Below are 25,236 nucleotides of genomic sequence, written 5' to 3' on the forward strand. Positions count from 1 at the left end.
TAAATACAGAATCAGCCTTTGACTTGATTTGCTCACCAAATTCTCTGCACTGTCAGGTGACAGTACGTACATTTAAACAAAATCTCACTAATTTACACTATTTAATTGAAACATTTAATATCAGGTAGCTTTTAACAATAAAAAAGAAACAAAAGGTTACATTAAATTTGAACTGACAATCTCGAAACCATCCCCATCATTCTCCCTCTCTTCTCAGATGGGATGGTGAGCCAAATCAAAAGTTACTGTGGGCCAACTTTCGCCCACGGGCTCTAGTTTGGGCATCTCTGCTTTAGAGTCAAATGATCTTTCAGAAATCAGTCTAATATTGATTATTATTATAAATAATATCATTATTCACTTTATAATTATTAACGGTAATAGTCATAAAAGCAATAATGACTGGAGTAACAATTTCATTTGAAACTACATACAAAGAAAGCAGTTATTTAAAAGTTTAACAAATAAACAAATATTTAAAAAACATTTAATAAATGGTGCCTTAATAAACAGAATGATTTTCTTTAAAAAAAAAAAAAAAAAAAAAAAAAAAAAAGAAACCCCAAACTTGACCGGTAGTGTATACGTAAAACTAGTACAATCTACCACTATTCTAATTTAAGAGCTGTAGACAAATACAGTAGAACTATGATGAAAGACATTTAGATTTCAAAACACAAGAACAGTCCTAATCGAAATCTCCCATCAAGGACATAAAAATTAAGAATTAAAAAAGCAACATGAAAACCTGAAAAACAACTGGCCTAAGTTGTAGACATGCTTCCGACAGGCTGCTCAATAATATTTACTGTACCTTCACCTTTGTAACCTTGATTCATTTAAAGCAAGTCTATCTAAATTTCACATTTTCCATAACGCATCTGTCACAAACTGTGAGTATAAAAAAGATTAGAGAGGGATCACGTGATGCTTTGAGAGCGACAAGACGTGTCTGAAAGAGCTCCTCGCCATATAGCTGAATCTTTTACTAAACAGTTGTCCTAACTGCTTTAAGAGTTCACAGAATTGAGGAGAAAGTGATCAAGGTGTCTCTTGATGCCTTTTGGTTTCATGTAGATTCAACTATTAAACAAGCTAGAATAAATAAACGCCAAAACAAGAGCGCTGTTGCCGAGCAAGATGGCCATAATCCAGGCCCAGCGGTTTTTAACGAAACTACATTATCGGATGATGCAGTTAACCGTTTAGTAGAAAAGTTGTCAATTGTTCTTTATAAGAAATTACAGGCAATACGCCATCCAATTTCCGAGATATCAGGCAAGTTGGACAACATGATTAAGAGAGTCAGAGGCAGAGCAGAGAATATCGGACCTCGAGGATAATCAAGTTAACAGTTCAACGTGCCTCGGATCGATCAAAACATCCCTGCAAAAAGCCCTCGGATGTATAGAAGACCTTGAAAATAAAAGTCGGCATCATAATATCAAAATCGTCAATCTCAAAGAGGGGATGACCCCATAGCTTTTTTTGAGACATCGATCCCGACTACATTAGATATGAACGCAAAAGACGAACGGATCAAATTGGAAAGAGTGCACCGTACAGGATAACTTCACAATGAAGGTGAAGATCTGAGAGTGAGACGTGTGATTATTGGTTTGACTGCACAACTATAAAGACAGAAGACTGATCCTAGAAGCAACGAGACGTCTGGGTGACCTCTGTATCGAGGAAAAAAAAAAAGATTCAAGATTTCTCAGCTGGTGTGCAGAAAAAGAGAGCAGAGACAGCAGAGGCGTGGTGAAGATTACATGCAGCAGGATTTAAATATGCCTTCATTTACCCTGCCACTAGAAGAGTGTTCAACGTAGTCGGTAAGAGCACATACATGTCCACATAACTTTTTGAAATGCATAAAAAATAAAATTCACAGCGAAAACAACTCTTTAAATATAGTTTCATGTATAAAACTTTAAAATTTAATGTTCTTTATTATTGTTTTTGTTGAAGTTTGGGTTAAAATAAATCACTGTGACGGTGATGTCATCCCGGTACATGCGTGCCAAATCGCTAGGCAGCGCCAGCATGGTTGCTAGTCTCTCTTGGTCCATCTCTCCATACTCATTGGTGCCCAGTGCATGGCGAATCAAGTGTGTGGCTGCGTTTAGATCCAAAGCAGGGGTAGCCCTGGCTCGTCGCCGCAGAAGCAGCTGGTGCATCTGTCCCAAGTTGAGCTGTCTAGCGGAAACAGGAGCCTGCAGATGAACCCCTGTCAAATGTTCCGCAACAAGCTTGACTGCCTCATCATTGCTCATCTCATCCCAGAGTCCATCAGAAGCCAAAATCAAGAAGCGGTCCTGTGGCCGCAGCCGGTGGTGGGTGACTTCTGGTGTAACCTCCAAATAAGGCGGGGTGAGATAATTAGGTGGAGCATATTGATAAATATTCAGAGCCTCTAAATCAGAGTCTCCATTCTCCAGAACGCTCTGCTGTAGCTCACGACTCCACTTAAACCGCACATCCCCAAAAGCACGCAAGGGCATCAGGACTCCGAGCAACCGGTCATCTACGATCACAGTTTGGCGTTCGCTAGCTGGGTGCTGCCGCCATACCCGTTCCATCTCAGCCACGTTGGCAGCGTTGTGATCTCGAGTGAGCGGCAGAGAACCCCAGCTCCCATCAGCCTCCTGGACACCCAAAACCGCCCGGCAGTCTCCTGCATTGGCAACATGCACCCCCTCTGGTCCAACATGAGCCACGCAGGCTGTGCAGCCAGCGAATGCGGCCTGGATGGCGGTGTTCCTCATCAGGTCATTTGCAAGCGGCACCTGTGCCTCAAGAGACAGATCCGTGTCCAGTCTTTGGAAAGCATAGCTGAGAGCATCTGCAGGACGCATGCCGTCGCCATGCTCTTCACTCGCCAGAAGCTCCTGCCAATAAACGCGCAGATGATCAACATAGAGAGCTGCAGACTCCCTGTAGTTGTAGTCATTATGGTGTTTGTACCACTGCAGGATGGGCGGAACGGGTCGTGCGGTCTCCATGGCAGCTTCTAGATCCTCCAGGACAGACTCTGCCATCATCGCTACAGAAATGTAATAAGGCAAACGCTCGCTGACCGCTTGAGCACACGCGTGTCCGCCGTGTCCATCAAACACACCAAAAAGCATGCCACGAGTCTGCAAGCTGCTGGCACTGCTGCGCCGGTCCTCGAGCGGGGTGTTAGCTGGAAGTTGGTTACTTTCGAACCTCAACACTGGACTGGGTCCACCACGACCATCGAACTCTGGAACACGAACAGATTGTTCATTGGCACGCAGAACTGCATTGATCTGCAGTCGGCTCATCTGAAAGTCCATTTCATGTCTTGGAGGATGCAATCTGTTTTCTCCTTCCTGTTCCGGGCTTCCATCTGATCGACCACCACGGGAGGAGAAACCCCGGGCTGGAGAAGAGAACAGGAGGGCTCTACATACCACATCAGGTAAAACATGTTGGTTGGCTGCAAAGGAACTGGACAGCCGTGTTCCTCTAGTGCCTAAGAGGAGCGCTGAGCGCAAATAACCAGACATCACTGCCTGGATGCAGTGCCTGAAGCAGTCTACAACTCCAGCATCTGGGAAAACACAATGCGAGACCACAATTATTAGTCTTAAACTGATCTATAAATCACAGTACATGATTGAGGTAAAGTAGGTTTTATATTCGCACATTGATTCAGTGAAAACTTGTGTCAAAATTCCTATATTGTTTACAATGCTACTTTGAATATTAGGTCTGAAATCATATGCAAGTATGACTTATAAATAGTGCTAATGTTGTTTTCTTGACTGTGAACCATGTTGTACTTCAATAGTCATTGGCTGCTAATATGATTTCCCCATTATTAAGGAAAAGAGTTCATATGTGCGAATATAAAACCAACTTCACCCCACACAGTAAATGAACATCAGATCAATTGCATTTGTTCAAAGCAATTCTCATGTTTTCTGGTTGCTTGCTAATTTAACTGTCTAATAAATCTTGAATCTCATTTGTATGTCACTTTAGATAATATCATAAGCTAAAAGCATAGATGTAAACGCTACAGGCTCAAGTCATATGACAAACATGAAAATGTTCAAATTACAGTTTCATAATCTTCTGAAATATTCAAAGATCACGTAAATTATTCAGTGTGTCTATCTACGTTAACCGTATTTGCTAAGCAATTACATCATAGCTTTCTCATATCCATTAAAAGGTCAAATTAATAAATATGTACATGCATATTAACAATATATTGTTTTAAACCATTTTTACAGTATGAAACATGCATATAAGGACAAAATATTGTTTCAAAACATTTTTAAATATTAAAACAATTAATAAGAAAATGTTCAAATTAATTAAGTTACATAAAATTCTGAAATACTCATAGATCAAGTAAATTATTTAGTGTATCTACATTAACCGTATTTGCAAAGCAATAACAGCATAGCTTTCTCATATCTGTGAGGATCAGATTAATAAACATGTACATGCATATAAACACAAATTATGCTTTTAAACCATTATTATAGTACGAAACACACGAGCTTAACAAGCCAGCTTGTGTATTTTTTTTTTTTTGTCAGTGGAACAATTTCTTTAAAATGCAGTATTAATACGAGTAAACATAGTAAGAAATAAGACAATTAATAAAAAAAAATTCAAATTCATAGTTACATAATCTTTCGAAATACTCATAGATCAAGTAAATTATTAAATGTTTCGACCCCAGTGGTGGAAAGAGTACAAAAAAAAAATCATACTTAAGTAAAAGTACCATTACTTGCCTAAAAATGTAATACAAGTAGAGTAAAAGTATCTGTTAATATTACTCAAAGTATGAGTAAAAAGTAGACCTTTCAAAAGTACTCAAGAGTAGTGAGTATTACGCTGTAAAAAGCTGATGCATTTACATGCAAGCTAACCTGCCGGCTTTTACAATATAATTCTATTTGTCTGTATATCTGTTATTGTCAGTGGAAAAAATTCTTCAAAATGCAGTATTAATAAGAGTGAATGTAGAAAGAAATAATAAAAAAAAATAAGAAAATGTTCAAATTAAGTTACACAAGCTTCTGAAATACTCATAGATCAAGTAAATTCATTAGTATATCATCCATGTAAACCGTATTTGCAAAGCAATAATATTATAACTTTCTCATATTCGTGAGGGTCAAATGGTTATACATGTATATGCATATAAACAAAAATTATTGTTTTAAATTATCATTATAGTATGAAACACGCTAGCTTTACAAGCTAACCTGCCGGCTTTCGTGTGAATTCATTGATTTATTGGTTCATTTCACAATTTAATTATATTTTTCAGCATATTTGGGTAACAGAACGTGTATTTTATAATTGTCAGTGCAACAATTACTTCTAAATGCAGTATTAAGAAGAGTAAATGCTGAGTCAATCCACACACCCACCTGGCACTGCTCGGTGAAATGTCTTCTTCTGCGTCTTGCGGTTTGGAAACGCACAGCCACCAGCGCCCCCTTCAGTCATGTATTTACTTCATTGCCTTCTCTAGAGACTACAAAAAACATTTCTTTAGTATCTAAACTAACCGTAGAGACATACCATACATCAAAAATAAATTGTATAAATTAATTAATGGCTCATTAAATCGATTTTTAATTAATCAATCCGTTTTCACGGCTCAAACCACGAGGCGATTACAAAGCGAGGCGGGAATTTTAATTCTTCCGTTGAGCTGCCGTTAGTCCATCATAAATCAACAAACGCTACGAAATTCTTTGATTTCGACGATTCTGGTCTAATTTGGCACTATTAATAATCTTGAATCTATTAATCAATCTTGTTTCGTAAATATTTTAGGATTTGGATCGCTGGTGTTAAGGTATTGTTATTCGTAAAGTTAAACAGAAGTATATTGTTGTTCATTTTCAATGTGTAACGTTACTAAATATTAGAACAACATGTGTGATCTTTTTTTTGCAGGATAGTGACACTTCGATGGAAAACATAAGCTGATCAGTCCGAAAATGAAAAATGGAAGGTCAGCATCATATCGTGTAACAATTACAAAGGAGAGTTTTGGCAAATTAAACACATAAGCACATTAATTTATAATATTATTATATATAATAACTCTATTACATATTTACAATGACCTTGCATCTTACATGGTAAACATATTTGCTATTTATTTTATTTATTGATAATTGTGTGCACTATAGACATGTATAGATTTTTAAAATGTTTTTAATGATTAATGAATGTCATCATGAGGTTAACCTTTCAATTTCTTGTAAGATCTTTACGTTTTCTAGTTTGTTTTCTGTTAAAATATGCTTGGTTTGAACTGTTATGCAATGTTTAACTATATAAATAAATATATATATATATATATATATATATATATATATATATATATATATATATATATATATATATAATATGCACTCACCGGCCACTTTATTATGTACACCTTACTAGTACCGCATTGGATCCACTTTTGCTTCAGAACTGCCCCTGCTGCCTTAATCCTTCGTGGCATAGATTGAAGTCCTCAGAGATTTTGGTCCATATTGACATGATAGCATCACACAGTTGCTGTAAATTAGCAGTTGCTGCTTTATTGGATAGAGACCTGGTGACTGTGGAGGCCATTTTAGTACTGTGAACTCGTTGTCATGTTCAAGAAACCAGTCTGAGATGATTCGCACTTTATGAAATGGTGCGTTATCCTACTAGAAGTAGCCATCAGAAGATGGGTACACTGTGGTCATAAAGGGATGGACATGGTCAGCAACAATACTCAGGTAAGCTGTGGCATTGACATAATGCTCAATTGGTACTAATGGGCCCAAAGTGTGCCAAGAAAATATCCCCCACACCATTACACCACCTCCACCAGCCTGAACTGTTGATACAAGGCAGGATGGATCCATGCTTTCATGTTGTTGATGCCAAATTCCGACCCTAACATCTGAATGTCCCAGAAATTGAGACTCATCAGACCAGGCAACATTTTTCCAATCATCTATTGTCTAATTTTGGTGAGCCTGTGTAAACTGTAGCATCTGATTCCTGTTCTTAGCTGACAGGAGTGGCACCTGGTGTGGTCTTCTGCTGCTGTAGCCCACCCACCTCAAGGTTCAACATGTTGTGCGTTCAGAGATGCTCTTCTGCAGACCTCGGTTGAATTGAGTGGTTATTTGAGTTACTGTTGCCTTTCTATCAGCTCAAACCAGTCGGGCCATTATCCTCTGACCTCTGGCATCAACAAGGCATTTGCGCCTTGAACTGGCTCTGAACTGCCGCTCACTGGATATTTTCTTTTTTTCTGACCATTCTCTGTAAACTCTAGAGATGGTTGTGCGTGAAAATCCCAGTAGATCAGCTGTTTCTGAAATACTCAGACCAGCCCGTCTGGCACCAACAACCATGCCACGTTCAAAGTCACTTAAATCACCTTTCTTCCCTATTCTGATGCTCGGTTTGAACTGCAGCAGATCGTCTTGACCATGTCTACATGCCTAAATGCATTAAGTTGCTGCCATGTGTTTGGCTGATTAGAAATTTGCGTTAACAAGCAATTGGACAGGTGTACCTTATAAAGTGGCCGGTAAGTGTATATTCTATTGTATTGCACAATACTCATCAATTGTACATATCCAGTGATGTATTTGACTTTCCAAGCTGAATGATTTCACATTTTCAGCTACCAAGACAGATTTGCGTCTTTTACTGGAATGTCTGAAATACCAGATGAAATGGCCTGGCTCACAGAAACAAGCTCTTCTCACTATCATCTCAATCTGCAAGCAAAATGGTTTGCTTTAAAGCTCAAAACATAATAAAATAAAACAAAAATACAACCTTTCTTACACAAACTTATATTTAATATACTGTAGTGAAGTTTTGGATAGTCTATTGATTTTTCTTTGTATTTCAGATCAGTATGTCGAGTTCTTCAGAGAGATTGGAGGCATTTCCTTCATCTATAACCTGTCAAAGTCCAGCACTTTCTCTCAAGTTAAAGAGACTGCGCTATTCACACTTGCATCCTTGGCTGAACTGCATGGTATGTGATTGGTTACATATGCAAACAGTTAAGAGACCACTTGAAAATTCAAATAATTTCTTATTTATTTATGTGTTTGAGTGCAGCATATTTTTTATTTCATTAGCAACTGGTGAGTCTTCCAAATTCAAAATAAAAATGAATAATTTTTTTTTCCATAAAATAACAAAAAGTGGCATGTTTTTAGACATGTTTCTATTAGTTTTTAGATCCATTTTTTACTTTTGAAATATTCAGAAGAGTACATACTGGAATGATATTGGTTTTAACATCAAATGAATACCAACATGTCTGATTACAAACATATTTTCTCCCTGCAGAGAGCTGTAAACAGGCGCTGTGTAGAGAAGAGACGTTTCGAGACTTTGTGCAGCATCTGGAACAGGAAATGCCTCTGACGGAGAAAAGAGTCGCAGTGTACATGCTGTCTGTATTGGTTGCCAACAACAGTAAGTTTCACCATGAAACTTGCGTCAAAACTCAGAGGGGCCATTTCTATGCAGATGTTTGGTTTTTTCCAGGTTGGACAGGTTGTCTAGTTAGATTAGTATTTCACAATTGTGTGTACAGCTGAAGGCAAAACTATCCTTTTTGTAATTGTAAAAGTGCTGTTAAATGGAGAGAAATACATTTTATATATAATAGTTTAATGATTTCTTTCTATTTTTCAATTTTTATAAATGGTTGTCTTAATAAATTATATTTTAATAAAAAGATCTGAACAAAAATAAGATTATTACTAATTACTTACTGATAACTAATTTATTTTGTCTTTGCCGTGATGACAGTACATAATATTTTACGTTATTTTTCAAGATACTAGTATTCAGGTTAAAGTGACATTTAAAGACTAGGTTAATTAGGTTAACTAGGCAAGTTACTTTAATTAAGCAAGCCACTGAACAACAGTGGTTTGTTCTGGAGCTATTTGAAAAATAGAAATAGAAAATTTTTAAATGTTTCTCAAGGGCGTCTATTAACATTCATTAAAAAAACATAAACAAAATAATAAATAAAACTGATCTTAATGCAGCCAAACTAAAAGAAATAAGACTTTCTCCAGAAGAATAGGAAATACTGTGAAAATGTCCTTGCTCTGTTAAACATCACTTGAGAAATATTTGAAAAGATTTAAAATATCATAGGAGGGCAAATCAATTTACCTTCAACTGTATGTGTGTTTTGCATTCTAGGATGTGGACAGACTCTTGCTAAGACCTCCAGGTGTATCGAAGCCTTACTCAGATTGTTCAGGTATGCATAATATTCAGATAATATTAAACGTTTTGGCATTAATAGCAATCAATTTAAACTTGTAATGTTAACTAAATCAATTTATTTTTATCCTTTTTACACTCTAAGACAGTGAATTCCTGGATGAATAAAAACATACACTAACAGATAATAAATACTAAGATGTAAATGCATTTCAAATACTGTCTGGTGTTTTATTGAAGTGAATCTTCAAATTCAGAAAGGCATATGAAACCTCACTTAAAATAAAACCCTGTTGCTTAACAACCAGATTTTAATTGTTTTCTTTATGCCACTCTCCAGAAATAGTTTTCCAGTTCCCGGTGAGTCTTATGAGCTGCTGCAGTTGTGGACCACTGTGTCTAGTGCACTCTGTGGCTCTGTCAACAACCCTCAGAATGGTATGGTCATCTTTCTACCCCTTAACCATTGTTTACACACACATAAAAAAAGGGGTTGGACAATAAAACTGAATTGGCTGGTTTTAGACCACAATAATTCATTAGTATTGTGTGTGGCCTCCTTTTGTGGCGATTACATCAAATCATCTTGGTAATGACAGATACAAGTCCTTCACAGTAGCCAGAGGGATTTTGAGCCATTCTTCTTGTAGAATAGTGGCTAGTTCACAACATGATGCTGGTGGAAGGAAATATTTTTTGACTCGATCCTCCAAAACGCTCTAAAGTGACTCAACAATATTTATGTCTGGTGACTGTGCAGGCCATGGGAGATGTTCAACATCCTTTTCATGTTACATACACGGCACCATGGTAGTGATGTTTCAGTTTCATTGTCCAATCCCTGTCTATATATATGCAAACAAATACTTTCACAAGTGATATGTTTTTTATTTCACAGAGGAGAATCAGAACACATGTATGAGCATTTTTTCTGAGATAAAGCCCTGGCTGCAAGAAGTGGGATTGCCCAGAGCAGAGCTAGCACAACCCATATGCTCATTTATTGGCATGACTGTGGCAAACAATCGTAAGAACATCAGCAAAATAACTCTTACGTGCTCATTATCTCATCTCATGTGAAACTCTATTTTTCAGCCTGTGCTCAGGAGTATTTTGTGTCAGTGGGCGGTCTGGATTCACTCTCAGACACCCTCACCAGAGTTTTATCTCAGTCTACACACAGTGCTTCTGTTTGTAAGATGGCTACCATAATCACTAAAACCCTTTCTGCTTGCATCTCCAACAATGGCAAGACACATGCATGCACACCCCAGGATAACCATACAGGGTTGATTTGGGTTTACAGTTTTCTTTCTCTTTTTCTCTCAGAGCAGTTGGGATCTTCTTTATCAAAGCTGAGGGTTATTCCAGGACTGCTGCGTCTGTTGTCCAGCCCAAACCTTGATCCACAAGATCAGCTCGCTGTGGTGTTAACTACTGGACACCTCACAGATGCCTGTGGTCAGTTTTTTGGTAACATTCCAGGGTAAAATGTCTCATATTCTTCCAAGTTCAACAATGAAGTACTGCTCTACAAAAGATAAAATAATTATTTTTAAGTACAATTCGCAGGTATCTATACTGGTAACAACTTCTAACTTCTGCAAATAATTTGTTTCTTGGTAAGTTAGAAATAGAACAAAACATCAGTTTACAACGTAGATTGGTTATTTACATTGTACAGCATCTACTGTAGTAAGATGTACAGCATATAAAGTCTTATTGTCTTTAAATCACTGCAATTACATTTCACAAACATGGAACTGTGCATTTTTGAAATATAATAATCACCCTGATGCACCAGGGTCTGATTCTCCAATTTTAATATGCTATTCTATATGGGAGTATGCAAATTAATAATTTATGTACAGATACAAGCAAAGTCCCTTTAAGGCAAGTCATTTTACTCGGCAGCCATCTTTGAGATTTGGGGAAACATCGAATTCTCCAAAACTGCTTTCCAAGTTTACAATTGATTTTCATATTAGGAATTACCAATAAAATTAAACAACTAGCGTCTCTTTAGTTTCATTTCTAAACGTTTAAATCACACAAAATCTGCAGAAACTCGCGTCTAGTTTAAGCCCCTCCTCCGAAGTATCGTCAGTTTATAGCAATTGATGATTGGCTCCTGTACTAGAAGACGGGCTTTATTTGCCATATTGACTGTTACACTTTTCCCCATTCAAAACAATAAAAGTGACATGTCCTGTGGATTCTATAGTCTCTGTTACAAGTGCTAAAAATACTCATAATATATTGCTTATAAGTGAGCGTTTGACTAAAATTCATGTTTTTTCATTTGATATTTCTCAACAACTTACTGCTCTTTAGCTCAGTTGACTTAAGGTACAGATTGTTACAGATTTTTTATTTTTTTGTTTTTAGAGAAATATAAAAAATATAAATATAAAAAAATCTCAAATCAAGAAGCATTTTTTTAAAATATTGTTTTCAGAATGAACAAGTCAATTTTAAGCATGTTTTACCCTAAAACAAGCTAAATAAATCTGCCAGTGTGGAAAGTAAAACAATTGTGCCTTCTAGTAAAGGAGCCAATCCATAATCACTGTCTGGCGAATAAAGCCCGCCTTCTAGTATAGGAGCCAATCAGTAATCGCTATAAAATGACAATTCTCCGGGGGAGGGGATCATACCAGGCGTTAATTTCTGCAGTTTTTGTGTGATACGAACATTTAGAAATTAAACTAAATAGACAGTTGTTGTTTATTTTTATTGGTTATTCGTAATATTAAATGTAATCGTAAGCTTAGCAAGTAGTTTTGGAGAATTTGATGTTTCCCCATTCAAACAGAATGCCAGAGCATAGTCCCAGAGAGGCGTTTCAAAGATGGCCGCCAATAAAATTACTTGCCTTAAAGGGACTTTGGTCCTGATTCGCACTTCAGTATCTTTATCTTCACAGTATCACCACAATTGGCTGCTCTTACTCTTCAGTTATAAATAGCGTTTTGCCTGTTTTTTGTAGATTGTTGTAAATAGTCTGTCTGTTTTCTATTTGTGCAGTAGAACAGCAGTCGCAGTTGTTGTCAGCAGGAGGTTTGCCTATTATGATTACACTGCTCACTGAAACCAGTGATGAGGAGCTCAAAAAAGCAGCCATATTCGTACTTCACACCTGCAACAGAATCAGTGAGTTCCTTTTTTTATGTTCTCACAAGGTTAATCTTAATGGCTGTAGTAGCATGCTGAAGTTAAAGAGTCTAAGAGTGAATATAATCACAGTGAAGTTGCGACAAAGCCTTTTTAAATACAAAATGCAAGGACAATGCTAGTCTAAGACCAGGCATACTTCTTTGCAATTTCCATGCAATTTCAGCGTGGGTACCATCTCACACTTTATGGGAGGATAGCATGCGATTTAAAGCCAAACCTCAGAATACATGTGCACACGCTATACTGTAACAAGAGGTAATTCGATCATTAATGGACATTAAAACAGCTGTCATAATATTATTTATCACTATGTGGACCTTTTTGGATTCTCGGAAGCTATGGAAATTAAAAATGTAAAACAGGAATTATGTTAGGACCACTGTTATTGTTTACATCCCTCAAAATGGTCTATGGTCCGGTGGCTCAGAAGCAGCATGATTGATCACAATGTCCGTATTGGTGTCCATGTAAACATACTCAGTGTATCTATCCCCAGCTTAGAAGGTGCATGCTGTTAATTGAAGTACTAATTATATGCTATTAACTTCAGGTGACCCCATCTAACAGCCTTTAGTCCTGATTGTGTTTTTCTTCTCTGCCCAGCTGAATCATTAGGCCCAGGTATGTCCACTGTAGATCTAAATGAGTGTGACAGAGAGGGACAATGGCGTTCAGCTGGACAGATTCTTCAGAGAATACAGCTGCTTGAAAAAAAGGTTATTTGTGTATAAATGTTATGAGATTTCACAATATTTGCCGCAATGTTGTCCTTTGGTGAATTTATTTGAATTCTTCAATCTTAAATGTAAAATTTTATCAACCAAATTTTGCATCTTAATTTTCAGATTGGTAAGAAACTATGGGAAAGAGACCCTGAAAGCCAACCACACAGCATGAAGAGGTCAGACTCACATGAATGCAATGATGAATTGTGGGAGGGTTCTGTAACGCGAAAGGTCAAAGGTAATCATCGAGTAAATGGGGAGTTCCGTGCAATTCCTGCAGGAACTCCAATCACAAGTGAAATACTGCAAGACCAAGATAGTTTGGTATGTACACACATTGATTTCTAATATGTAAATAATAAGCATTCTGCATCAGGTTACAGCAGTTTTAACAACTTTGATAGCTAATTTAAACACAAGATTGTGTTTATGTATGTGATCAGCAGCCTGACGGCTCTGAAGAGGGTTTGAGTCCTGTCCAAGTCAACCTTTTTAAGGGCCCTAACTGGGAAAAGAGCGAAAAGAGAGAGCATGAACAAAAGAGAGAGAATGAGAGGAATATTGAGAGGAGGGACAACCAGGAAACATGGAGAGAAGGAGTGAACAAGAGAGAATTGAAGAGGAATGTGAAGTCTGAAAGAGTGGTGAAGAGATTAAAGATGATGAATCTAGAGTCTGATGATGATGGCTATGAACTTCTACGAAACTGCAGCACGCCAACAGGGGGCAACAGAGATACACAGGGGTAAAGAAACATGAGCTTTTCTAGATTCACACATTGGGTGGATTCCATTCCACAGGCTAATTAGAGCATAGGGATGATCCCTTTCGAATTGAGAGCATTGTGTGACACAAAAGAACTTGATTGCTCAGAGAATCATAGTCTAATGCAGGGGTGTCAAACTGAGGTCTTGGAGGGCCGCAGCCCTGCACCATTTAGCTACAACCCTACTCCAACACACTTACCTGTAGGCTTCAAACAAGCCTGAAGGACTGAATTAATTTTTTAAGATGTGTTTAATTAGGGTTGAAAATAAACTGTGCAGAGTCTAAAACAGTGTTTCTCAACCAAGTTCCTGGAGGACCACTTAATGGTCACTTAATGTTTCTCAATTCCAAGAACACAGAGAATGGACTCGTGTTCTTGTGGAGACTGGTCTTGCCATGATACATCGGAAGAACGAACTTGGGAGACCACGAGAACATTATTATTATTATTATTAATTAATTTATTTTTTTTAATTTACCAGTAAAGTATCACTGTGTGAAAGGGGCTACTGTTATACTTTTAGATGAACAGTTAATCTATGCTTAATTAAAATAGTTGTTAAGTATAATTTGGTAATATTCAATTAAAGTCTGACAATTTACTTAAACGTTTGGAGTGGCTTATTCTCTGTTGACGTCAGCTTGGCGCTTCAGCCACAACATTCTTAACCACGCCCCTCTTAGTTTGTTAGTTTGCTATGATGGAATGATGCAAAAACACCCTACTCAATATTCCATTTCAGTTGTAAGTACATTAACATACTGGAATAAAAAAATTCTGCAGCTTCACGTTTATTCAGACTTTAAACAGGGACATTCCGAATTATTCTTGCTTCTTTATTCTTTCTTGTTTTATTCAGGATTAGCATGTTCACATAAAATCCAGATTCACATAAAGCATTTCAATGACTTTTCAAGACAGAGTCAGTAAATTTTTCCTCCTCAAGGGAGTGACATTTCTCTCTCCATTTTATTTTTCTTGGGTTTCAGCCCAGATATTTTCAGACATCCTGATCCTGTGAAGAGAAACCAGCGCGCACCCTTTCTCTCAGATGGTAAATCTTTCTTAAAACATCAAACTCTGTTTGTGCTACATCACAGTTAAACCCGTCACTCCTCCTCATCTACTGCATAGACTTAATTCTTTGGTAATCATGTGATGTGATAATCGCGTTATGCTGAATTCTGTTTTCAGATAAGATGTCTCTGTGCACAGAGCTGTTAGACAAGGAAATCAACAAGTATCTAAAGCCACCATCTACTTTGAAGTCCAACACTCTACGCTGTGCAGGTGTGTGTCTGTATAAATGCACACAAATAACATTAGATATTAAAGGGATGGTTCACCCAAAAATAAAAACTACCCCCTCTTCATTTACTCTCTCTCATGTGCTTTTTAAATCTTTGTGTTTCTTTCTTCAGCTGAACACAAATGATATTTTGAAGAACCCATTGGTACACATTGATTCCATAGTAGGAAAAAAAATGGATGTTAATGGGTTCCAGCTACCAGCATTTTTCAAAATACCTTCTTTTGTGTTCAACAGAAGAAAAAACTCAAATAGATTTGAAACAAGGATGAACACAATCTTTGGGCGAACTATCCCTATAAAAGCAATACATTCTGCCACTTTCTGCTTCATCACTCTCATTTGTTCTCTTCTTGTATTTTCTTTATCTCCATAATGTCACATGCATGCACACGTTTTCTATCTCTCAGGTTGTGTGAAACAAATGAATGAGCTGAACAGTCGGTCATTTGGTGCTGTGTTGAGTAGCTGCAGATTTCAGTGTGACTTTCACTTGGCGCTGAGAGAGGCAGAGGATCGATTCAGGAGAAGCCAGCCATTAAAGAGGACTAGCCACACTCTGACACACACTCGCATCAACACGCACCACAAAAACAGAGAGCACAGCACAAGCGCTCAAGAGCATAAAGAGAGGAGCAAAAGGGAAAAACACAAGCTGAGTCACCAATCATCAGACAGATGTAAGAGACTGCGTCTTTCACAATAGCTTTACTAGAACAAGGCCTGGAGAACCAAACACACCCTCGTGATTTGCATTTAGTAATTTAGCAGATGCTTACATATGAAGCATCGATGTGTGTTGGGGAACGATATATATATATATATATATATATATATATATATATATATATATATATATATATATATATATATATATATATATATATATATATATATATATATATATATATATATATATATATATATATATATATATATATATATATATATATATATTATGTTTGAAAATGGTTTATACAATAGACTGTCGTTCCACATGGTAGTAAAACAAAATTATTGGTGATCTTTCAGCAACAATTGCCCATAGAATTATACAATAAAAGAGCAACATATTAAAAAAAATACAGATAAATAGACAATATAAAATAAATTAGGAATATACAAAAAAAAGAGCAATACAACAGGATATTTAAGTGGAATCTATACTTACAAATTTTTCAAGGCTAAAATATTTCTCTTTTTTATAATGTATTTTATATTTATTTGTATTTTATGTTTTGTTCTTTTTATTGTATTTTAGATTTTCATGACAGTCTGTGGAATTATGATGCAGGTTTTAGGTATCATGCCCCCTTATTGCACAATTAGTAATAACAAAGGCTGCGTCCGAAATCGCATACTTCCATACTATAAAGTGTGCTGAAAACAGTATGTGAGCAGAGTAGTATGTCCGAATTTATAAGCTGCTTTTATTTTCTGCGACTGACCGACCGGATGTGATGTATTCCAGTGTTGTCCAAGCAAGTCCGCGTGCACGAGATGAGAAAAACTATTTTTTTTTCGTGATTTTATTTATTTATTTATAATCAGAAAAAAAAATCTATATTAAAAAACATTTCTATTCATAAATGAGTAATAAAAAAAAATAATAATAATTTGTTGTCTCCACATTCCCTTAAATTTTTTGCGGCTTGAGTTTCTAGTTTTGCATTCATTCAGCCATGGTGAATGCACAGAGAATAAAGGTTCTTGCTTTTGCACTCCTTTATTTCGGACACTGCGAGAACAGCTTCTCTCCCATGGCGCACGAAAAAACTGCAAATTCTGTGCGACAGCCATAAGGGGGCGTATTCCAACAGCTGTGTCTAAATGTTGTGTGCAGTGGAAAGGCGGCTATAGAATTTGAAAAACAGTATGTGAGAAGCACCCAGATAACCTACTACTTCTAGCGAGATTCTGAAGTGTGCATCTGATGGACACCACGAGAGAATTAATGAATGGGAGTTAAGCGACACAACTGACGTGTGTAGGTTATGTGATCATGACAAAATGGCGGATGTAGTATGTCCGAGTTCTATTCATGCTACTCGCATTCATACTGTATACAACGTACTTTTTCTAATGGTCAAGTAGTACGTTCAAATGCAGTACCTACTGAGTACTAGGTTAATATCGGACGCAACCCATGTCACTCTCAGAGAAGTCATTTCAATTAGCTGCCATCTTTCTCAGGCAGTATGCTCGGGCATTCTGTTTGAATAGTGAAACGTCAAATTCTCAAACTGTTTGCCAAGCTGATGATTAAATTTCATATCTGGAATTACCAATAAAATTAAACTACAACAGTTTCTCTACCTTCGTTCATAAATGTTTGAATCACACAAAATCTGCAGAAACAAAAACACATATAGTCAGAGCTCCTTCCTCGAAGAATCGTCAGTTTATTTTGATCAACAATTGGCTCCTTTACTAGAAGGCGTGGCATCATTCGCCATATTGACTGTTACATATACCCCAATTCAAAACTATATGAGTGACATATCATGTCTATTCTGTAGTCTTTGGCAGTATGCAATGTTTAACAACATTATTAGCATAATTTTTAGTGCATTTTATATTTCAATACTGCTCAGTAATTCTTCTCTGTCCAGGTTATAGGCTCACACCCCTGAGAAGACCACGTGAAACATACAGTAAGGGTTCTTTACCTACTATACGAACAAATTCCTACACGTCTTTTTGAGTTTGATAGAGAAGACAGTGGGATTTAGAGGTAAAGAGGGAAACATTCATAGTACCTGTGCCACTTTAAACATCTGCACTATAAGTTTGATAAATGGTGCATGTGCGTGCAAAGACCTGGGATATAATGTTGAATAAGTTACTGTTTCGTAACACAAGATGCAGGACTGCACTTTCCACTTTTGTCTATGGTGTTGAGATGTCTTTCCATCTTTACTTTCATTTTTTTTTCTCCCTCCATGTCCTCCTTTTACCCTCAGTCTCACTCATTCCATTCTCTCCATTGCCGAGTTGTGGTCTCTGAGTGCTGTTCAGTTGTTCCTATATGGCTTTTTTCCCATAACCACAAGACTTTTTCACTGGACTTTCTAGAGATGTTCTTAGTGCAATTGTCGAGTAAATGGTAATGGACCGTTATCCAGTCATTATCACAATTCAAGCCCGGAAAGGGTGAGTCGACCCTAACTAAAAGGTTTTATTTGAGCTGTTTTACAATAATGAAGGTGGCACTAATGCATTATCTTGTTCAAATAAAATGAGCAATTTACAGTTAAGCAGTCATTATGCATTACTTTAAAAATCAAGCATTTCAGAGTCCTTCGTGAGTAGTTACTAATTTTAATTTCATGTGTTTCTTAAAGGTCATGTGAAATAAAAAACTAATTTAGTATCCATTTGGTATAGTGGTGTAACGGATCACAAATCTCACAGTTCAGATCACATCGGGGGGGGTTTTTTGTCACTGATCGGACCATTTTTCGGATCAGCCATAAGGGGAGGAGACAAATGTCATATTACAAAAAAAGTACTGCAAGACACTTGGTTTTAACAGACAAAACTCAGAAGCTGTAATTTTACTAAAAATAAAATGAAGAAATAATCAGCTGAATAAAAATAAATGGTAAAATATTCAGTAATTTATATAATTTGTACAACCCATATTTATTTTTAGTCTCATTTTCAATTAATGATTCAGTTATTCACTCAAATCTTTTTCATTGCTAGATGGATCATTTTTGAAGAATTATTCAGTGGCATATTTTTGTTGGCTGGTTGTCGCAACCTATTGGTTAAATAATGTAATTGTTGCCACAACTTTCATTTTGAGCATCAAGTTAAAGGCATATGTTGGTGATTTTTAAATCTTTACCATAAACATCAGTGGTTTTATCTAAACTATATACTGTTATTCCAGTACTTCTGTGAAATTTGACTGTTTGTAACTTCATAACTTACTCTAATGACTGAATCTCTTTCTTTATTTTTGCGTTTTTCAAACACAGATTTGAATGCAGCGATTCGAAGGATTAATAAACATATGCAAATCACCATCATTTATAATGTATGTTCTGTGGGTATTGAGATCCTAATCTTTTAATGCAGGCTAAACAAGTAGTGACAGAAAACACCTTTAATAACATAAGAAAATGACCACGTGCCAAATAACCTTCCACAACTTCCATCTTCAATATATTGTACAGGAAAGCCTAAATGCTTTCATACATATAATTTGAATGACGCGAGAGGCGATCTCTCTCTGCAATCTGTACAAATATAAGATTAATCCACAAGTTAAAAAAAAATTATTAATCCGCCGGCAACGTGTGTTCTGAACCATGGGTTATGATCTGTACAAATCACGGATCAATCGAAATCCAATAAACCCCTAGTATGTTAGTTTTAAGGATGTCTATAAGCTAGTGTGCTCCAAAACAGTGACAAAATTTGCTTTTAGAAGACATAAAACGGATGTAAACATCCAAAGCTTGCAGTTTGTCACTTCCACCTAAAAAGATCCATGATTTTTTTTCTCACATCATCTCATACTTCAGTCATCAAATCTTGATCAATAAAATACTTTCTAGTATTGAATATGCCCCGCCCCTTCAAGAAACGTATTATTTGCTTTTCATTTGATGTGCTTGAGCTCAACCACTGTCACCAAGGGGAGGAGCTACTATATGTCCCGCCCTCTCTTCATGTTCTGGTTGAGATTGTCAAACATCGAATTAAAAGGCACAATTCCAGGCATTTCACGCAACCTTTAAAATGCTTCAAGTTGACTGGAATATCTACTAGAGGTTTGATGATGATTTCTATAGATAATTTTATTTTTACACAGTGTCCGCAGGTTCTTGAAATATTAAAAGTTGATAGATTAATTATGAGAAAATTAAGGCCCTTAATATGTATTTAGAAGTCTTAATCGCGTTTTTACGAGGCCTTAAATTTTAAGCATTTTCCAAAGTGTTTGACTCCAAAAAAAGCATAAATCTATTTATTTTCCTCCAAATATTAACAACGGCAAGCTCGATCCACGCAATTGGTTCGGGCCGTGGCGTGTCCTGCCAAGCTGCTTCGTCCGGGTGATGTCACGTAATTTTTGACAAACGCGGGAAAGTGATGTGACGCTCTCCACATGTAGCAAAACCATAGAGCGAAACAAACGGCAAAATGGGAAAATGTATAAAATATAAAAGTTTAAACAGTGGCTGAAGCCTGTCACTGAAAACAACCGCATTATTTATTCTTTCAAGCTTTGTTTTTTCCGACCTTATCTGAGTTCTGTTGCATGGTTGTGCTCCATTGATTTAACTACAATTGTTTATTAACAACTTTTTATTAAGTTAAAGGTTTGATACTGTTAGAACTTGAAGTGACGATGAGGTCTTAAAATATTCTGACAAGGTCTTTAAAAAGTCTTAAAAAGGTATTGAAATTACCTTTAGGATTCCTGCATATACCCTGTTTTAATAATAATATGGAGAGTTCAGATGCAAGTGGCCACAATTTTCTTTTTAAATGAGCATTTTTCTCAGCCTCCGATGTTCCTGTTCAGTTATTTAACATTTTAAAGCAATGAAAACAATCTCTTCTTTGCCATAAAATAAGATTACCAAGCCAACACACAGGAGCCTGAGAAAAATCTTAATTTTATAATAACATTTCAGAAGGCACTTAGAGACTTTTGCACCCGTTTATACTCCTCTTTTTTTGTTAAATATAATTTTAGTTTATTGGTATTTTACAATTAAAGCCTTCTTATTGAGTAAGAATGTCATATACAGTAACCAGAGCATATGTGTAGAGAAGATGGCCAACTAGATTATGGTATTTCCACTGTGTACTAGACTACAGGGTTCTATACAGCATGTGCACTTTCACAGACTGCCCACTAAATCATTCTAAAGATCAATGTACCTCCCTGCTGCCCTGTGCAAGTTTAACCATTTGTATTGCTTTTGCCAGCATGGACACATTTAGTATGGTTTGGTTCATTAATTCCACTTCCTGTCCCTCTTATCCTGCATTTTCTCCCAGGCCCTGACGTGAAACAGTGGACAGATCACAGACAACTCAAGAAAAGCTCAGAAGAAAGTCTCTTCAAAAATGTATAGTACTATTCATAACTGCGATTTCACACTAACTTACAATGATCTCATCTGAAGCGTTTTAGATTCTCTCAGTCAGTCCTGCTATTTCCAGATTTATTTATTTATTTGTCACAGAATCAAAGAAAATGCAATTGTCAGTTTAATAACTTCTCTGAAATAACTTTCCTCATCTTTAATGGTTTTCTCCTTTAGTCTTCAGGCAGACACAGAAAGAGGCAGAACTGGTCTGATGAAGAGCTGTACAACCTCAGTAAGGGTGTGAAGAGGTTTGGTCACTCCTGGAACACCATCCTCTGGAAGTATCCCTTCCACCCCGGGCGCACCAATGTAGACCTGGCCAAGAAGTTCTACCACATGCAGGTCTCATGATGCACACTTAAGACTTTACCCTAACAGGATGAATGTATTTTGCATAAACTTTGTAGGACTATTATAGTAGACCCATAATGCATAATTTAGTTTTATAAGGGGTTTAAACACAGTTGTGTGGTTTAAACAGTCTGTTCATAAATATCAGCAGCTTCTAATGGTAAAATTTATACATTTTGGCCCAGTTTCACAAACAGGGCTTAGATTAAGCCGAGTATGCCTTAGTTAAATTAAGCTATTTAAGCCACATTTATAAAAATGGCCTTAGAAAAATATATTACTGGTGTGCACCTGGAGACAAAAAAAAGACACTGATGGATTTTAAGATATCTTAATGCAAGTTATTTTGAGTTTGGCTAGCTTAAACATGTAATTTAATCTTGACTACCCTTAAACCTTGTTTGTGAAACTGGGGGATAATGTTTTATAATCACACTTAAAAACAGTCTGCAGAAATACTTTGATTGACATTCTCCCTTTGTACGTGTCATCAGAGGGGGAAAGCCCCGCCCATTAGTGACAATCTCTCCCTCATTAGCATAGGAATTTGCTACTATGCTGACACATATGCATTTGTAGCTGCGCCCTCTTGAAGAGAAGGCTGGGAGCAGAATCTCATTAGAATTTAAAGCGACAATCACCAAAATGCCACAATTAGAATCAAAGTCTAAATGTTAGCCTACATTTAGCATTTAGTGTCACATCAGAGAACCTGGTTTTCAGTTACATAATGAGTCAAGTTCCTATGTTATTAGAAATATGTTTATGGATTAAAAAAAACTACTAAACTTTACTAAAATACCCACTTTTAAAATTAGGCCTGAGGTATTTATTGATGGTGTTATAATTTAAAATAATGAGAGTGTGGCATGGTGGCTCAGTGGTGGACACTGTCACCACACAGCAAGGAAATTACTGGTTCGAGTCCCGACATTTCTGTGTGGAGTTTGCATGTTCTCCCCATGTTGGCGTGGGTTTCCTCCGGGTGCTTCAGTTTGTCCCACAGTCCAAAGACATGCACTATAGGTGAATTGGATGAGCTAAATTGGCCGTAGTGTATGAGTGCGTGTGAATCAATGTGTATGGGTCTTTCCTAGTACTTGGTTGCTGCTGGAAGGCCATCCGCTGTGTAAAACATTTGCTGGATAAGTTTTCGGTTCATTCCGCTGTGGCAAACCCTGACAAATCAGGGACTAAGCCGAATGAAAATGAATGAATGAATTTATGAGAGCTGTAATTTATTGATCTATGCTTAAGACAATCACACCAGAGATTTGGCTCAAAAATGTAACAACAGCTGTTTTTAGAACATCATCAAAGTCCCTAAAAGACAAAGAAATGTTTAACTTTTTACTGCATTTTAAATTGTATCTTGACAATATAAATTTTTTTACATTTTTTTTTCATGTTTGACCTTGAAAATGTAAAATGTACTTTTACTTTATACAGTTGAAGTCAAAATAATTCGCCCTCCTGTTTTTTTTTTATTTTATTTTTTATATTTTCCAAATGATGTTTAACAGTGCAAGAAATTTAAGTATTTGCGGAGAAAGTCTTATTTGTTTTATTTCAACTCGAATAAAAGCAGTTTTTAATTTTATTTTTTCAAAAATATTAGCCCCCTATTTTAGTAGACAGAACAAACCATCGTTATACAACGACTTGCCTATTTACCTTAACTTGCCTAGTTAACTAGTTAAGCCTTTAAATGTCACTTTAAGCTGAATACTAGTCTCTTGAAAAGTATCTAATCAAATATTATGTACTGTCATTATAGCAAAGAAAAAATAATCATTCATTCATTTTCTTTTTGGCTTAGTCCCTTTATTAATCTGGGGTCGCCACAGCGGAAAGAACCACTAACTTATCCAGCATATGTTTTACGCAACGGATGCCCTTCCAGCTGCAACCCCTCCCTGGGAAACATCCACACTTATTCACACACATACACTACAGAAAATTTAGCTTACCCAATTCACCTATAGCGCATGTCTTTGGACTTGTGGGAGAAACCGGAGCACCCGGAGGAAACCCATGTGAAAATGGGGAGAACATGCACACTCCATACAGAAATGCCAACTGACCCAGCCGAGGGTCGAACCAGGGACCTTCTGTGCTGCCCGATAAAATAACCAGTTATTAGAAATTAGCTAAAAAATCTTCTCTCCGTTAGGGGGAAATATTATACAGGGGGCTAATATTTCAGGAGGACTAATAATTCTGACTTAAACTGTATATGCTCTCCAACTACTTTAATGTTTGAAATGGTATTGAAATACATACATTTAAATTAGATAAATATATCCAGTGATAATAGGCTCCAATCATGTGCTCAGTAAAAGAAAATGCTAAAGAAACTGTGACCTCTTTGGTATGTGGCTGTCATACTATTACATAACACAATCTGTGGTTGCTGTCTTTACAGTTCAAAATGACTAACAAGACATGGCTCAATAAAAATCTAGAAACATCGAATGTTAGCTAATTTGCAATGCCAGTACCTTTAAGACTATGGTTGTATCTATGCTTTATCATGGAAAGCAGAGCACAGACTGTATCATATTCTTGCTTCCTGTTTCATTTCCCCAATAGTGTCCTCTCTGAATCCTAATTCGTTTTTTCTTTCTCTTTTACTGACAGAAAGCCAAAGCGCAGGGTGTGGATCTGTCTGTTGCAAAGGCCTTATAAACATCACCGACTCAAAAAAGGACGTTATGTTATTGGATATTTTTGTTTTGAGACTGTATAGTTTTGTGTATAACAAAGTTATGTGTTAGAAAAAAAACTGAGTAATGTTAAAAAAAAAGAGATTATATATTTAGTTTCTTCTTAAGTTTGGTATTTTTCTGTTGTTTATTGGAAATGTAATGCAGAACTGGTCACGCATATCTATTTGTTTTCAGTCAAATCCACTTGATTTGCATGGGAGTCCATACTGTATGTATATTTGTATAAAGCTGAACAGTGATGCGTTCCCATTGCTCCTGTCATCTAAATTCATTCCTCTTATGGCTGAAGTACACAAAGCTCTGTTATACAAAGATAATGAGGCATGGCATTTCCTTTAGATTCCAGCAAACGGAAGCAGCTTAATATTTCATCAAACTTCGCTACACATTCAGTACAGAAAACACAGTGAAAAGATGTTTGTTTACATAAACCCAAAGTTTCTTAGGATAAGAGCCTGAAAGTTAACCTCAAAAAAATACTAATGTCCCATGAGACCTCTTTTCTCTGGAAAGAATGTTGCCCCCCTCTCCCCAGAAACCTCTCTGAGAAAACTCTTGAGATGGGGCATGTTATCTTCCCAGAAACTTCCCAGGAAGCTCCTGCGTATTGGGTTAGTTCATACACTTTTATGTTGTGTTTCGTTTGCACTCCAAATGATTTCAAACACCACTGCAGTAATATGTCAAATTATTTCCAATATCCTTGATGTTTTGTTCAGATGTTATGAAGAGATTCTGTAGGAATGCATACCATTTTTTTTGGAGAGGGTTAAATAAAATACAGATCAAGGAAGAA

General features: G+C 36.6%; 2 protein-coding genes across 2 annotated transcripts; one reads left to right on the forward strand and one right to left on the reverse strand.

The window, feature by feature from the left end:
* Positions 1-1,706: 1,706 nt before the first annotated feature.
* pdp2 (putative pyruvate dehydrogenase phosphatase isoenzyme 2) lies at positions 1,707-5,458 on the reverse strand. The gene is made up of 2 exons (XM_056478842.1): positions 5,424-5,458; positions 1,707-3,577 (listed from the first exon to the last, which is right to left on the reverse strand). Exon 2 carries the CDS (start codon positions 3,531-3,533, stop codon positions 1,941-1,943), a length of 1,593 nt encoding a protein of 530 aa, XP_056334817.1. The 5' UTR covers positions 3,534-3,577; positions 5,424-5,458; the 3' UTR covers positions 1,707-1,940.
* Positions 5,459-6,009: 551 nt separating this feature from the next.
* Positions 6,010-25,228, forward strand: terb1 (telomere repeat binding bouquet formation protein 1). The gene is made up of 20 exons (XM_056478026.1): positions 6,010-6,016; positions 7,685-7,795; positions 7,919-8,047; positions 8,368-8,496; positions 9,241-9,301; positions 9,605-9,702; positions 10,163-10,291; positions 10,360-10,512; positions 10,594-10,725; positions 12,292-12,417; positions 13,045-13,157; positions 13,287-13,490; positions 13,610-13,911; positions 14,925-14,989; positions 15,130-15,225; positions 15,655-15,924; positions 17,857-17,898; positions 21,269-21,339; positions 21,535-21,702; positions 24,352-25,228. Exons 1-20 carry the CDS (start codon positions 6,010-6,012, stop codon positions 24,397-24,399), a joined length of 2,454 nt encoding a protein of 817 aa, XP_056334001.1. The 3' UTR covers positions 24,400-25,228.
* Positions 25,229-25,236: the final 8 nt, after the last annotated feature.

Source organism: Danio aesculapii, chromosome 18 (genome assembly GCF_903798145.1).
Source record: "Danio aesculapii chromosome 18, fDanAes4.1, whole genome shotgun sequence".
In the NCBI taxonomy this organism is placed as follows: Eukaryota; Metazoa; Chordata; class Actinopteri; order Cypriniformes; family Danionidae; genus Danio; species Danio aesculapii.

What these genes read in the sequence shown, in the direction of transcription:
- pdp2 (XM_056478842.1), bottom strand. Translation starts at nt 3,533, where the DNA reads ATGTCTGGTTATTTGCGCTCAGCGCTCCTCTTAGGCACTAGAGGAACA.
- terb1 (XM_056478026.1), top strand. An exon ending in CATGACTGTGGCAAACAATC is followed by an intron (nt 10,292 to 10,359) that starts GTAAGAACATCA and finishes TCTATTTTTCAG; the next exon opens with CCTGTGCTCAGGAGTATTTT. An exon ending in CGCACCCTTTCTCTCAGATG is followed by an intron (nt 14,990 to 15,129) that starts GTAAATCTTTCT and finishes TTCTGTTTTCAG; the next exon opens with ATAAGATGTCTCTGTGCACA.